At 35.5% G+C, this 14,214-nt stretch overlaps 1 protein-coding gene across 6 annotated transcripts in view; it reads right to left on the minus strand.

Annotated features, from left to right (window-relative positions):
- LMO7 (LIM domain 7) overlaps positions 1 to 14,214 on the minus strand; it is a 244,468-nt gene that overhangs the window by 97,712 nt on the left and 132,542 nt on the right. For all 6 annotated transcript variants that reach the window (XM_027844564.1, XM_027844561.1, XM_027844563.1 and 3 more), the window contains exon 5: positions 11,835 to 11,941. In XM_027844564.1, the coding sequence (XP_027700365.1) occupies positions 11,835 to 11,941 (107 nt within the window). The remainder of the gene's footprint in view (positions 1 to 11,834; positions 11,942 to 14,214) is intronic.

A 14,214-nucleotide genomic window follows, 5' to 3' on the forward strand; every position in this document is an offset into this window, starting at 1 on the left:
GAGAGAGAGAGAGAGAGAGAGAGAGAGAGAGAGAGAGAACACTAAATAAACTAAAACCTTGGGCTGAAGCAAGTTGATTTCGATTATTTTCAAAATCTTCATCATTTAAGGCTTTTAACACTGACATAATAGAACCTAGAATCTGTAATCATCCAGATGACGTTAGGAAGGTCACTTTTTCCCCTAGGTTCTCTGAAGGTGAACAATATAAATCCTGCAGAACGTACGTTCATATGGGCCAAAAGGAAAGTCAAATTATTTTCTTTAGGTTCCCATGTCATCTTGTCACCCTCTTGGGGGTGAGAAGGGTAAGGGAAAAAATAATTTTTTCATTTAAGTAGCTTACTCTTAACTGCTGAGAAAGTTTCAGATTATTTTAGGTGGGTGTGATCTTTAAATACGGTAGTTTGTTTTGATTAAGAACAGTCGATAGGTAATAGATACCATGATTTTTTTTCCCCCCAGAGAATTTCATGACGTGGTCATACGAGGCCAGGAGTGAGAGTATCATACGTGCAGCTGACCTCCGGGAGAAATTCGAACCTATTTATGGACTTGTTGCTGCACCTCCTCCAACACTATATCACTGATTACGTAACTTTAAGGAATTCTTTGAAGAGCTCACTTCCACCATTTTCTCTTTTCAGTGGGGGAAAAAAAAGTATTTAAAAGTGGCACCTTTAGAAATCAACTAGTTTAATCTCCCCATTACACTGATGATGAAACCGAGGCCCAAAAATTTGAAATGACTTAGCCAAGGCCTCACAGTCATGTAGTAGATAACAATTAATATTCAAACACAGGGCTTATAATCCAGTTTTTTATTCTAGATGCCGCTGACAGTCTTGCCTATAAGACCTTTCTCTGTATTGTCTCTGATCTCCTAAGTTACCTAATTACTGGAAACAAAACTGCAACACACAGATGGACAAAGAAGAGTCCTCTTGCTGCTTCTAATGAGAAGTGTGCTTCCTTTTCTTTTAATCAGGATTGTCTTGGAAAATCTAGACTGGATGGTCAAATATGCTACCACTATTCATTTCTTTTCACTTAACATCCACCATATTTTGCTACCTAATGATCAGCTTATTTTCAGTTTAGAATTTCTTAAATATCCACATGGCTCTTCACATATTTTGAGCTTGAATTTCTATATTTTGGGGGAGGGGGAGGGGAAGGGGGAGAATAGTGCCACTAACCTTCCTATGAAAATATCAAAAACTTTTTCCAACTTTTCCAATATAAAAATCCTGCCTAACCAAAAATTAGATAAATAAATAAAGATTTAAACTGGTTAATACAGTTAGCATTAGTATAAAGAGTGCACTAAAATTCCACTTGGTTGCTTCTGACAAACCGCAGTTCAAAGTTCCAACCACTTTTTACTGCCTACACGGGGAATTGTCATTCTTAATATGTTAACTTTAGATTGTTTCACATATAGTATCACTCATTTTGCTAAGATAAGATACAAATAAATACCAGATTTAAATCATTCCTTTAGTACATGTCCTCTGTACTCTCAAATGGCAAGAATTATGAGTTGTAAGAGAAGAAGACTTGGAAATAGCCATTTTACAAAGTGTTTTAACCCACCTTCAAAACCTGGCTCAAACTTTTAACTTTTCCAGGAAGCTTTCCTGATTAAACCCACTCACTCTTATTATTTCTGAATAAATGAGAGGAAATCCAGTCTGAAATATTGGCGTCTAAATTTGAGTATTTTTGCTCTATCAGTTTCAAGTACATACTTGAAACTAATTTGAAATAATTCTTAAAGTAACAAAGTAAAAGTATATCCACTGAACTTTAATGATTAGGAAAGCCTCACCTGTAATTAAAGGGAAAGAAAAAAGAGGGAATGGGCTTTTATTAAGCACCTATGATGTGCAAGACACTAAAGCAATTTACAAATATTTCATTTTATCTTCACAACAGCCCTGTGAAAGAGATGCTATTATTATTCCCATTTTACAGTTGAGGAAAGTGAGGCAAAAAAGAGGTTCAGTGACTTGCCCAGGGTCACACAGCTACTAAGTATGTGATACTGGATTTGAATTTAAGTCTTTCTCACTGTAGGCCCAATGCTCTATCTATTATACCACCATACTACCTCTTCACCTTTAACATATCTTTAAAATATTTTAGCAATCTTTTTTTTTTCACATTACTCATGTTGTAAAGAAGAATTAGAACCAATGAGAGGAACCATTAGAAAGAAGAAACAACAACAACAACAAAAAAGAGAGAGCAAATAGCATGCTTCGATCTGCATTCAGACTCCACAGTTCTTTCTCTGGATGTGGATAGCATCTTTCATCATAAGTTTTTAGGAGTTGTCTTAGATTTCTGCATTGCTGAGAAAAGCCAAGTCTATGAAAGTTAGTCATTGCACAATGTAGCTGTTACTGTGTACAATGTTCTCCTGGTTCTGCTCACTTCACTCAGCATCCGTTCATGTAAGTCTTTCCAGGTTTTTTCTGAAGTCCACCTGCTCATCATTTCTTATTGAACAATAGTATTCTATCACATTCATATACCACAACTTGTTTAGCCATCCCCCAATTGATGGGCATCCACTCACTTTCCAATTCTTGGCCACCACAAAAAGAGTGGCTATAAATATTTTTGTACATGTGGGTCCTTTTCCCATTTGTATGATCTCTTTGGGATGCAGACCTATGAGTGGTATTGCTGGGTCAAAGAGTATGCACAGTTTTATAGCCCTTTGGGCAGAGTTCCAAATTGCTCTCCAGAAGGGTTGGATGAGTTCACAACTCCACCAACAATGCATCAGTGTTCCAATTTTCCCACATTTCCAACATTTATCATTTTCCTGTTTTGTCATGTTAGCCAGTCTGATAGGTGTGACATAGCACCTCAGAGACGTTTTGATTTGCATTTCTCTAACCAATAGTGTTTTAGAGCACTTTTTCATATGACTATAGATGGCTTTAATTTCTTTATCTGAAAACTGCCTGTTCATATCCTTTGACCATTTGTCAATTGAGGAATGAGAAAGTTCATTCTCTTAAGAATATTAAGCTGTGATGTTTGTTGGGGTACCCTTCTGAACTTTCTTCTGCTCTATCTATTCTGCCAAGTATATGAAGCATTCATGATTTATTTTCTTACCATAAATGTTGCTTTTGAAAATAGAATTTCCAAGTATTATAAATTAGATATGCTAGAGTCAAGCTATTTAGAAAGTTTTCATTTACTGCTCAGTGTCCTGATGAATGCCAAAGGTGTGTCATATGCTGGAGACCCAAAAAGCTAGAATTACAATGCTGTCCTAAAGCAGACATGTGACAAAGTCTCACAACACAGAAAAGACCTCAGAGGTCATCTAGTCCAACAAGACCTCTCCAGGGTATTGGACAGTCATCTACCTGTTGCTCAAAAACTTTCAGTGAGAAGGAACTTCCTCCCCCAAGATGGTTCATTCCACTTTGGTACATTTCTAATCATCAGGAAAGTATTCCTTACATCAAGCCTGTTTGCAGCTTCCAGTCAATGGCCCTGTACTTGCCCTCTAGGGCCAAATGGAACAAGTGTTCCAAGTGACACTCTTCAAATACTCAAAGACATCCTAAATCCCCATATCCTCTTCTCCATTCAACTGATCTTCCCATGACATGAACTTGTTGCCTTTTATCATCTTGGTTGCATATCCCCAGACACTCCAGAAAATCAATGTTCTTACTAAAATGTGAAGCCAGGAATGAACACAATACTCCAAATGTGATCTGACCAAAGCAAGACTATCACCTCCCTCTAATTCTGGACCCCATCTTTTTCTAAATGTAGCCTCACAGTCTCCACTGCATTAGTTTTCACAGTTGCCATATCACACTGCTGACCCACAATGAGCTTGCAGTCCACCAGAATCTTCACTTCTTTTTCAGCTGACCTGTCTAGCCCTGCTTCCCCTAAAACAGTGACATCAAACTCAAATAGAAAACAGCAGCCACTAATCTGTACACAAGGACCCCTGCAGACCACATGTTAACAGTTTTAAAAATGTAATTTTACCTATGTTTTTATTGTATTTTCATTTAAATATTTTGTTAAATATTTCCCAATTACATTTTAATCTGATTTGGGTCACACTCAGGAGTATTGCGGGATGCGTATGTAACACCTCTGCCCTAGAGAGAGATCCAAGATCATGTGATTCATATTCAGTTACTATCCACTCAGGAACAGCACTGCATATGAAGAAAAAATAAATATTATATCATGGTAAATAAGTGGTATATTAATAAAGCTAAAGGTAAACAAAGGCAAAAGGAGGGAATTTGTTAGCTTCCAATCCCCTCTTCCCCATCCTTACTTGTCTTATGAGATTAGTCACATGATAACACAATTCAGGAATACTAAACTAGTTTTATTTTGATCCATGGCTATGGAACAGATTCCTACCCATAGCTCACAATCACAAACAAGCATCCTGTGGGTTACCTGGGGGACTGGACAAACAAATTCATCCTTCACCACACCTAGAATAACCTATTCAGTGCATGCCCTACAGACTACAAGTCTGTCTACTGTATGAAAGTGTAGCAATTGAAAAAGGTTCAATAGACATAGTTTCTGGGAAATTTAATCATTTTATTAATAAGGCCAGCACCTTATCTTAAAAAAATGGTCATTTGACCATCTCTCTTAAACCAAAGACAATCATGGCGTTGGGCTCACAGTTTATATACCCTTCAAAGAGTAGGTGTTCTTGACGGGTGGTAATCAACTCTTATTGGATACCACCATGGTAGGTGAGCTATATTAAAATGAGGGGCTGAGAGTGACATCATATTACCCTTGGATAGAGAAACTATCTCTATACTCAGATTACCTCCAGCTTTGGGCTATCTAGACAAAAGATCTGTCTCTACCCAAGCTTGATAGAATGGAATTCACTTGAGATTAGAGATTCCTTGTCGTTTTGGGTTGGATCAGATAGAGAAGTTTAACTTCAACTTCAGAGACTGAGATCTTGAAAACAGAAAATAAAGGTAGAACTCCAAATCTTCCCAAATCTATTAGTTATTAATAATCATTTCTCTCAGAAGATAACACACTGAGTAAGACTGGTGTAAATTCTTTAAATTCAATCTTTGGATGAAGGCATGTAGCTTCCCAAGTAGCTATGTTCATTTTAAAAACTGACTTCTAATTAGTTATCAGGTCTCTGAATAATTTTAACGTTGTCTACAATCTAAGTCAAGCCATATATCTTATTTCCTTTGTGGATACGGTCAATAAATTAATAGGCCAAGAAATGCTACTGACAGCATATCAATTTCAGCAAAGCAGTGGACTTAGTCAAATGGTCTTCAAAGCAAAGGCTGAAAAACCACTTATCAGTTAATTCCTGAGGAAATAAGTTTTTCAGGTATGGTTTGAACTTTCAGGATGCTGAAATTCTCCTAAACTCAGTCATGATATTATTATAGATAAAATGGAAAGATTTGGATTCGGTGAAAGCAGTTTTACTAGAATTGGTTTTATGAATGGAACCAATGGATTGGTGTCCACCCTTCAGGGAAACATAGTATTTAATGGATATAAATCTAAATTTAGTAAATTGAATGAGTCATCATATTGTAAAGGACGTGAAAACCTTAAAATACTTTAGAAATGCTAGCTATTAATATATAAAGATCTGTCCTTGGCTCCCTTCTTGTCAATATTGTTTTTAATCTCAGAACTTAGAGCTGGAAGGGACCTTATAGATAAAGTCCAACTCTAGCATTTACAATTAATAAATGGAGGCAGGCACTTTACCATCTATATTGCTCTATTTTCTTCATTAGCATGATTAGCATTGTCACTCTTTAGAATGACTTGTTATTTATAAGTGATTATGCTGGGACTGACTCATTTGGCCACCACAAGCCATAAAGTCAATTCAAAATTCAATATAAGGAAAAAATTCCTAACAATTGAAGTTTTACCAAAAAAATTGCAATGAATGGCTTCAAAGAGTAGTGAATTCCCCATCACCAGACATCTTCAAGCAGAAGCTGATGATTACTAGTCAATGATGCAAGAAAAAGAAGTGGGGTAGGAACTGGTCTAGTTGACCTCTGAGGTAACCAAAGAGATGGGATTCCACAGACTAAGCCTGAAGCTACGTATGAAAGAAGCACAAGTTTAAAATCTCCAATACTTTAAGATTAATGAGGCTGTTGGGAAAAAAGAAAATTTCATACTACTAACCAAAACCTGATAGCTGGTTAATTGCTAATGGCAAGTAAAGTTTTAATTATTATGCACATACTTTAAAAGCTTTGGTGCCTAGAATGGTTAATCACACAGCAGCAGCAGAGAAGATAGTCCTTTCAAGTTATGATTTCAAGAGCATCAAAAGATGCTCTCTAGGCAAAAATCTGTCCTACAGGTCTCCCAGGGTATATAAAATTGCCAATATTTAGTCACTCCTTTGGCAGCCCCGATTAAAATTAAAATGTTATCAACTTTAACCCATCACATAAACTAATTCAACCTAAGATGTTAGCTTTTCTAGCCAAGTTGTTTAAGAAAACCGTCAAGGAGTGGGATGAAGTAAAGGCAAGTTTTGATGAATAAGAATCTGAGACCCAGCGAGATGGTAAGAGTTGGAAAGAAACCAGACTCTAAGAGAGAAATGATAAGAAATAGAGATGAATAGAGAATAAATGAAATCTTAGATACAATGAAACATCTTTGAAATTTTACTTATATTAATGCTACATAGGGCCACACACCAACCCAGTTTTTAGGGGCCAACAGATTCACAGTAATGAGAAATTCCATAATAAAGGATGTGTGCATAACCTGTGAGGAGAATTACTGTTAAGTATTAACTGCTCTGGCACAGGTACTAAAACTGTGTCCTGAAAGGGTTAGTGTGGTTCCTCTCCCTAACTTCTCCATGGAATGATTTAGGCAGCTGATTGAACAGAGTCCAATAAAATCTCTTTTTGTTTTATTCTTTCCTGACCACTTGGTAGGAGGTGTTCAACATTTTAAAATAGTAACAGTATTGACAGCTGGAAGTCACTAGACTCAGGTTACAGTGCCAATTTTAGATATCAGTGAGATTCAAGGGACTGGAAAGAACCTAGTTCCTAAAGAATGTTGGTTTAGTTATGGAGTAACTATCTCCAAAAAAGAAGTATTAGATTTTTTAAAAGCTAGATTTGAAAATGAGATGCTAAATGAGAAGTTTAATACAGGCACATTTATATTCACAGGAATAATGAATGCATACAGACAAATATACTCTTCTCAACCCCAATTTGTCATGCTATTTGAAGAACTATGCCATCTGGAAATTTTGCTCCCAGAGTAATGATAGTGTCGTTCTATGAAAATTAAGAAACATTTTTTTTAACTTTAGAGAAAAGCCAAATTCACACCAAGCCATTATTTTCACATGGTAAGGGAGAGCAAATATTAACATAGATTTCTCTCTTCCAACTCTTGCTGTTCCTGTGGAATTAGAAGCTGACAACATACAGATTCTTACTGTTTTCATTCTCAAACCACTACTAGAATCTTTTACATGCATCACAATCCTTTCAACATCATAATTATTTCTGTAAAAACTATATTGTACATGTGAATTTTTAGGTTCCATAAAAATGGAGGAAAAAATCAATACTGGAATTTAGATACCCTTTTCTCTCTCTAGTAAAGCAAATTAGTTTCAATAAGGCCCTCTTTCTACAATCACATTGAGAGAAAATATGGCCTTAAACATAAACAGTCCTGGAAGCCACAGTATTGAAGGAGAGGGAGAGAGGTAGTAAAAAGCAGAGGGTTTGCTGGGGTTGGGGTAGGGAGAGTTCTTATTATTTGTATGAGGATTTATCTCTCAGCCAGAAAGTAGGCACCAAAAATTGAAATATACTCAATCAATCAATCATTCACCTATAAATATTTCTGTGTGCCAGGCAGTGTGCTAAGCACTGGAGATACTAAAAGGGGCAAAAAGTCCCTGCCCTCAAGGAGCTTACAATCTAATGGAGGAGACGACATGCAAACTAATATATATTAAGCCTGCCTGGACATTGAGAAGATATAAAGCCTTTCCCTTTACATCTCCTACATTTCACCCTTTCAGCTCAGGACCTCTGGGCTAGTCTCTTAGTGTTCTTTCCCCGACCTGCCCTGCATCTTTGTTACTAGTCATATGCCATGACAAATGACCAACTCTTCTTGGGCATTCTAACTTGTTCCTTCCTTTAGCGGTACTTTTTGTGGCTAAGCACGTCATAGCAATTATCCTTTCTCCTCTAAGCTGTCTTCTTGCATGTAGGGGTGCATCGACAGAGCTTCACTCTGTAGCAATGAAGACTATGTTTTCTATATGTGAACCATAGGTTCAAGAATGCCAATGCAACTTAATTAACATATAATACTGTTGGTACTAGTATCATATATTCAAAGCTGGAGAAAAAAAACAAATTCCCTATAATACACGAAATAATAACATAAATAAGAAATTCAAATAACTGCTATTTCCTAATAGGAAGAGATTTCAATTTTTAAAAAATCAAGTAATTGGACTTGATCATAGGAATGTAAACAGAACCAAAAATAATGAATTAGCTAAAAGGTGTTCTTTCTCTGAAATTAGTCCTATATAGTTAGTTATATACAGGCTTTATTGTGGACTAACCTCTAAAACCCAAATTGCAGGAAAGGAAGAAAAACTCCTTTTTTCAATATCTGAATTAAAAATAATTCCTAAACTTCCTGTTTCTCCTCACACTGCTGACCCTGAACACATAACAAATACACAATTCCTGAGATTCCTCTCCCCTCCCTGAGCACCAATACATGAATCATGTGTTGACTCTAATCCCTTTTCTTCAAATCCAGTTACCAATGCCCAATATGAAATATAAAAATTCCTTTATTTGCTATTGTTATGTTGTTATTATCTTCCTGAGTTCAAATCTTGGCTCAGAAATTTACTAGCTATGTGACCCTGGGCAAGTCACTTAACCCTGTTTGCCTCAGTTTCTTCATCTGTAAAATGAGCTGGAGAAAGAAATGACAAACTACTCCATTATCTTTGCCAAGAAAACCCCAAACGGGGTCATGAAGAGTCAGACCCTACTGAAAACTAACTAAGCAACAACAGTTTTCTCACCTGTAAAATAATGGGGTTAGATTAGTTGTACTCTGAAGTCCCTGAAAGCTTGAGATATATAGCACTCTGATATATCCATTTTAAAGTGGGATAAGCATTATTTATTTTTTTCCATTTAATTTATATACAGAACAACATGGTCAAAAAGTATTCAGTGGATAATACTCTGCTCTGTAGAGGAGATAATAGACAATACTCTGCTCTTTAGAGAATGCTCTAAAAATTCCAAAGGGTCAACTCTGACCCAAAATACACATCAGTATTTGTAGAAATATACATTTGTTCTCATATTACAAGAGAATCATTGATTTTTAAAGTGTTTTCATAGCTAAAAAAGTATTTTTAAATCAGTTTTGAGTATAAAACTCCAAGAAAAGAGATACTAATCCTTTTTTCTCTCTATTTTGTTGGCAAGAGGAAAAAATAATAAGTAATTCTCACTCTAAAATTTCCCCTAGGAAAAGTAAATTTGGCAATTACCCTCAATTCTCACCCACCTTAAATAGAATGTCAATTGGTGCCAAGATTCCATAGAAAATATAATTTGTTTGTATTGTATGAAACTAACAAATAGAAAAGAAAAAATTTTTTTGTTGACTAGCAGGAGATATCATATATTCACCAAAAGCAAATTATATATTTATTAAAAATTAAACAAATCCAAATTATTTGGTAAGCATAGATAGACTTTCCTTTAACCTGCTAGATCTTTTAAAAATAGCATACGTAAGTTCTGATCAACATTTGAAAACCATGTGAATTAAGAGCTGAACAGACAGTCAAAAAAATTTCTTCGTTTCCTATAGTTCTAGCCTCCATCTTGGAAGACTCAGAATTATTCGTTTTTCTCCATGATCAAGAAGAACTAGGATTAACACAGGAAGGGCTCTCAGGTATAATGAAGGTTTCCACTCATTAGTCATTTTATTATAGTACTGCTACCAAGACACACCTTGGTTTATGGACTTGTGGTTTGTACTGAAACAAGTTGTTCAGCATATTTCTCACTACTACTACAACTACGTGTGTGTTTGTATGTGACCTCCCGGTTTCACTTTGTCAGTAATTGAATTTCACTCAATACAGAGCCAAGATGCTGGCTTTACTTTACAATTTGTGCATAAAATCTTATAAAATGGGATCTAGGCAAGCTTTTATTAAGCATTTTTTTTAAATTAAGAGTCAAGAAACAAGTTTTGCCATGTTCATGACAAGCCCAAACATTGTGGTTTCAAAGAGGCAAACTGAACTATAATTTTTTTCAGGGAACTATGTTTATCCTTAATCGAGAAGACTGGATTTAAAAAAAAAAAAAGAATTCTCAAAACCAAAGTTTCTTGCCCATCAGATACATCTTACAAAACAATGTTTTGATTAGAGCAAATTAATCAAAATGCTTAAGGTCCATTAAAACAAACATGACCTTGCAAAGCAGAAAAGTGAATAGGTTGCATTTTACATATCACCAAGTCCCCCAAATTAGACCCTGTCAAAATAGCTTTCTTATTTTAAATTATATTTTTTCCATCAGCAAAAATCTGCCTTCTCTCCCTCTCACTCCAACCCCTTACCCTTCCAATTGAGAATGAAATACAAAATGTTTTTCAATGAATTAAAAATGTATATATTTTTATCCTTTTGCTAGTATACAATAATGCAGGGGGTGGGAGTGACTAATGTAAGATAATGAACAAAACACAAGCAGTGCTCCACAAACAGTTGGGTTCATTAGCGATTAAAATCATATATGTTCAATTTCTAAAACCTGATATGAAATGATTTTTCATTTTCTTCTTTTAGAACATAGCTTTCTATTTTTCTTCTACTTAACCTTTGTAAATGATTTAGCCCTCCCTATATCATGCTTAAGAATCATGACAGTAAGAAAACAGTTACTATTAAAAAACAAGATCATTCAGTTAAAAGCTAGTTCCTGTTATGTGTCTTAGGAACTACTTAACTATTGATTTTGGGGCAGCAAGACATGTACAATATGTCTTCTTAATTGTACAAAATCAAAGTCAGATTTCCTTCATAAACTCTAAATGTGACGTTATTTCCACAGCCAAGAGAACAATTTAAAATGTAAATCTCCAACAGCACTTCTTCCCACTTTCATTTTCTTTTCCAATTTTTTTAAAATAAGAAATTAACTACTTGTTTAAAAATCACTCATAATTAACAAGATTCAGGAGTTTACATGTTAGTCCTATACACTTTAGCAATACAAGTAGTAAGGAAGCATTCCTTACCACTACCCACTTCTCATTTTAGTGATAATAGTGTTTGAATGGGGGGGGGTGAACAAATCGATTATTTCATTCCATTTTATAATTGTTATAAATATAAAACAATCAAATTAACTTTATGATTATGATGGCTGTCTTCATCCTTCTTTTAAAAAATTATGTTACTTAAGGATAAAAAGATTAACTAGCCAATTCTTTTACCATTCAGATTAAAATTTCTACAACACAGAACACACATCCTCTATCAACTACATTTCACCTTAGCCAACTCTACACTTTTAGAAATTTCCTCGTTGAAATATGATAAAAAGGAAATTTTTCCTTTTCTACGTATTCTCCATAAGCCTTCCCACTTAAATGAATATCAAACAGTATGGTCTTATAGTTTTGTTTTGTTTTGTTTTGTTTTGTTTTTAAGATATCTAATAGGTGAAACTTACTTGACCGTGACTCGATTCGATAAATCCTGTAGATCCCCAGGATGGAAAAGCTGAGCTTCCTTCAATCCAATCTTTTCACAAGCTTTCAGAAAAACATTTATATTATCCTGTGAAAAGAAGCGGAAAGTGATTGCTTAGCCAAGCACTCCCCAGAGCAGAGGTTGCAAGTTTTTTATGATAAAACTTTCCACACTTCAAAGTTTAGTCCCAGACTCCAAAAAGCAAAGCAGCAAGACGTGTTCATATAAATTTATACACATATATTTTAAAAGGCAGAGGCAGCATATCAATCTTTCACAGTATGAACTACAGTAATACTTTATCCCTGGATGTAAGCTGCTGCTGCTGCTGTGATCTTTGGGACTGGCACGTTAAACATTACCTGTTATAGGACAAGTGCCTAGCCACTAGGCAGTAATCTACACTTTGATGTCAGCTATGCTCTGCAAACAAACGCCCCCTTTCTAGCTTTGCACGACAAGCCTCACCTCTCCTCTTTAAAAATAACTCCAGCTACTGACATTCACCCACCCAGAAACTGTTGGCAGGGAAGAAATAAGAGGAGGAACATTCTGTTTCTATGATCACAAATTACAGAATGGCTGTGGAATACCACACCTGGAAGCTGGATTTGGTTGCTCAGCGAGCCCTTGACAGAGAGAGAAACCATACTACAGGACGGAGGAAACAGTCAGGACAAGGTTCTTTTTCATTGGCTAAGTTATAGAGTTTAGGTGTATGCATTACTCACCCTCTGCACCTGCCACAAGAACTGCTTTGGAAAAATGAAAGCCTTTTTTTCCCCGACTCCCCACCCCCTTTCCATAAAGATTTCAGTCACAGCTAATTCCAAAAAGAGAATAGCTGATTCACAAAACAACTGATTTTTCATTCACATAGAATGAAAGAACACTACACGCCAAGAGTAAATCAAATGTTCATACGGAGTATATTCCAGATACATTCTGGCTAAGTCTAAATAGCTCACATGTTTACTCTCTGAGAGGATAATTCTATCAGCACTTTGTCCCCAGTGCCAATTCCATGAGGGTTTTTTCTCATGGTCCCAAACATGAAAGGGAGCATGTTCATAGTGGCTTGGCATGCCAAAGCATATCTGAATAAACTCAAGCATGCTGGCAACACCACATCACTAGCTGGCATATGAGCTGACATGGAACCTAATTCTCTTCCCCTCAACAGTTGGCCCTGGTAGAAAAGCATACAACCCTTCTTCTGGGAGAAGGGCAAGTACTGTTTCTCCTGCCTTGAAAGTTTCATGTCTCTGTAAGAAAGAGGTCAAGGTGGGTGGTTATAGAGAGAAAAAGAATTTTTTTAGAAAACTGAAGAAGTTGTGATCAAAAGTGTTTGTATTCTTGAAGAAAAAAAGAGAAAGGATCTGGAAAAAATGGCCTAAGTAAGTATAAAGGGACGAGGAACAGTGATTGCTGATAAACCAAAGGACAGGAGGTATTTATGACCAGAGGTGTGGGGTTTCTGTTACAGAGTGGAACAGTAAAACTCAGATTTCATTACTCAACTGCAAGCTGGAAGCCCTGATTCACTTTTGGTAAGAATGAATCAAAGATTAAATAGGCCCAAAAGCCTAAATTCTGGACAACTCAAGGGTGAAAGTTCTCAATCTACCCCTATTCATCAGAAGAAAAAAGAAATGATTTCCTTTTTCAAAGTTTGAGAAAATGGAGTCAAGACTCAATTCCTTATTAAAGTTCATGCAATGAATCATGCAATTCACAATTGCTATAATTCATTTCTGAAGATTTCAACTAATTAGAGATTCTAATGTTAAGGGTTTGGGGTGGGGGGTTCTTTTCCTGTCTTAAACAGAAGAGAGTACACAGCCTCCAGAGCCCAGTTTAAGTGGAATGATATTGTGGTGTTAGTAAAAGACAAATATAAAAAGAATATAGTTTCATAACTTCAAGAAAACAAAAAGAAAAGCATCAAAAAAGGCTTCCCAACTGGTGATTTTAATTTAGTTTAAAATTTTAAAAATCAGATAAATAATGTTAATATGCTAAAAAAAATAAATGGACAAGCAAAATAATACTTGTTATGGAAATTAGCATCTATTTGCTTGGCAAATATGAATAGATTGATGGAGATAAACAAATAATCATCTCTTGAAGAATCACTCTCGAAGACTTTAAAACATGATGAAAACAGGCTGAAATGTAATAATACAGAATACTAGCAGTGAAAAATGTAATTAAGTTCTAGTTTTAAATATCATAAGGTGGGTTATATGTTGTGTCAGTTTGAAAATAAAAGAAAGCCATTTGAATTATTATTGTTGAAATTTTTTTAAAGTAGAACTTTATGGAAGTATATACAGCACATGCAATAAGGTCAGGATATA

Source organism: Vombatus ursinus, unplaced genomic scaffold, assembly GCF_900497805.2.
Source record: "Vombatus ursinus unplaced genomic scaffold, bare-nosed wombat genome assembly UNPS02014942.1, whole genome shotgun sequence".
Lineage (NCBI taxonomy): Eukaryota > Metazoa > Chordata > Mammalia > Diprotodontia > Vombatidae > Vombatus > Vombatus ursinus.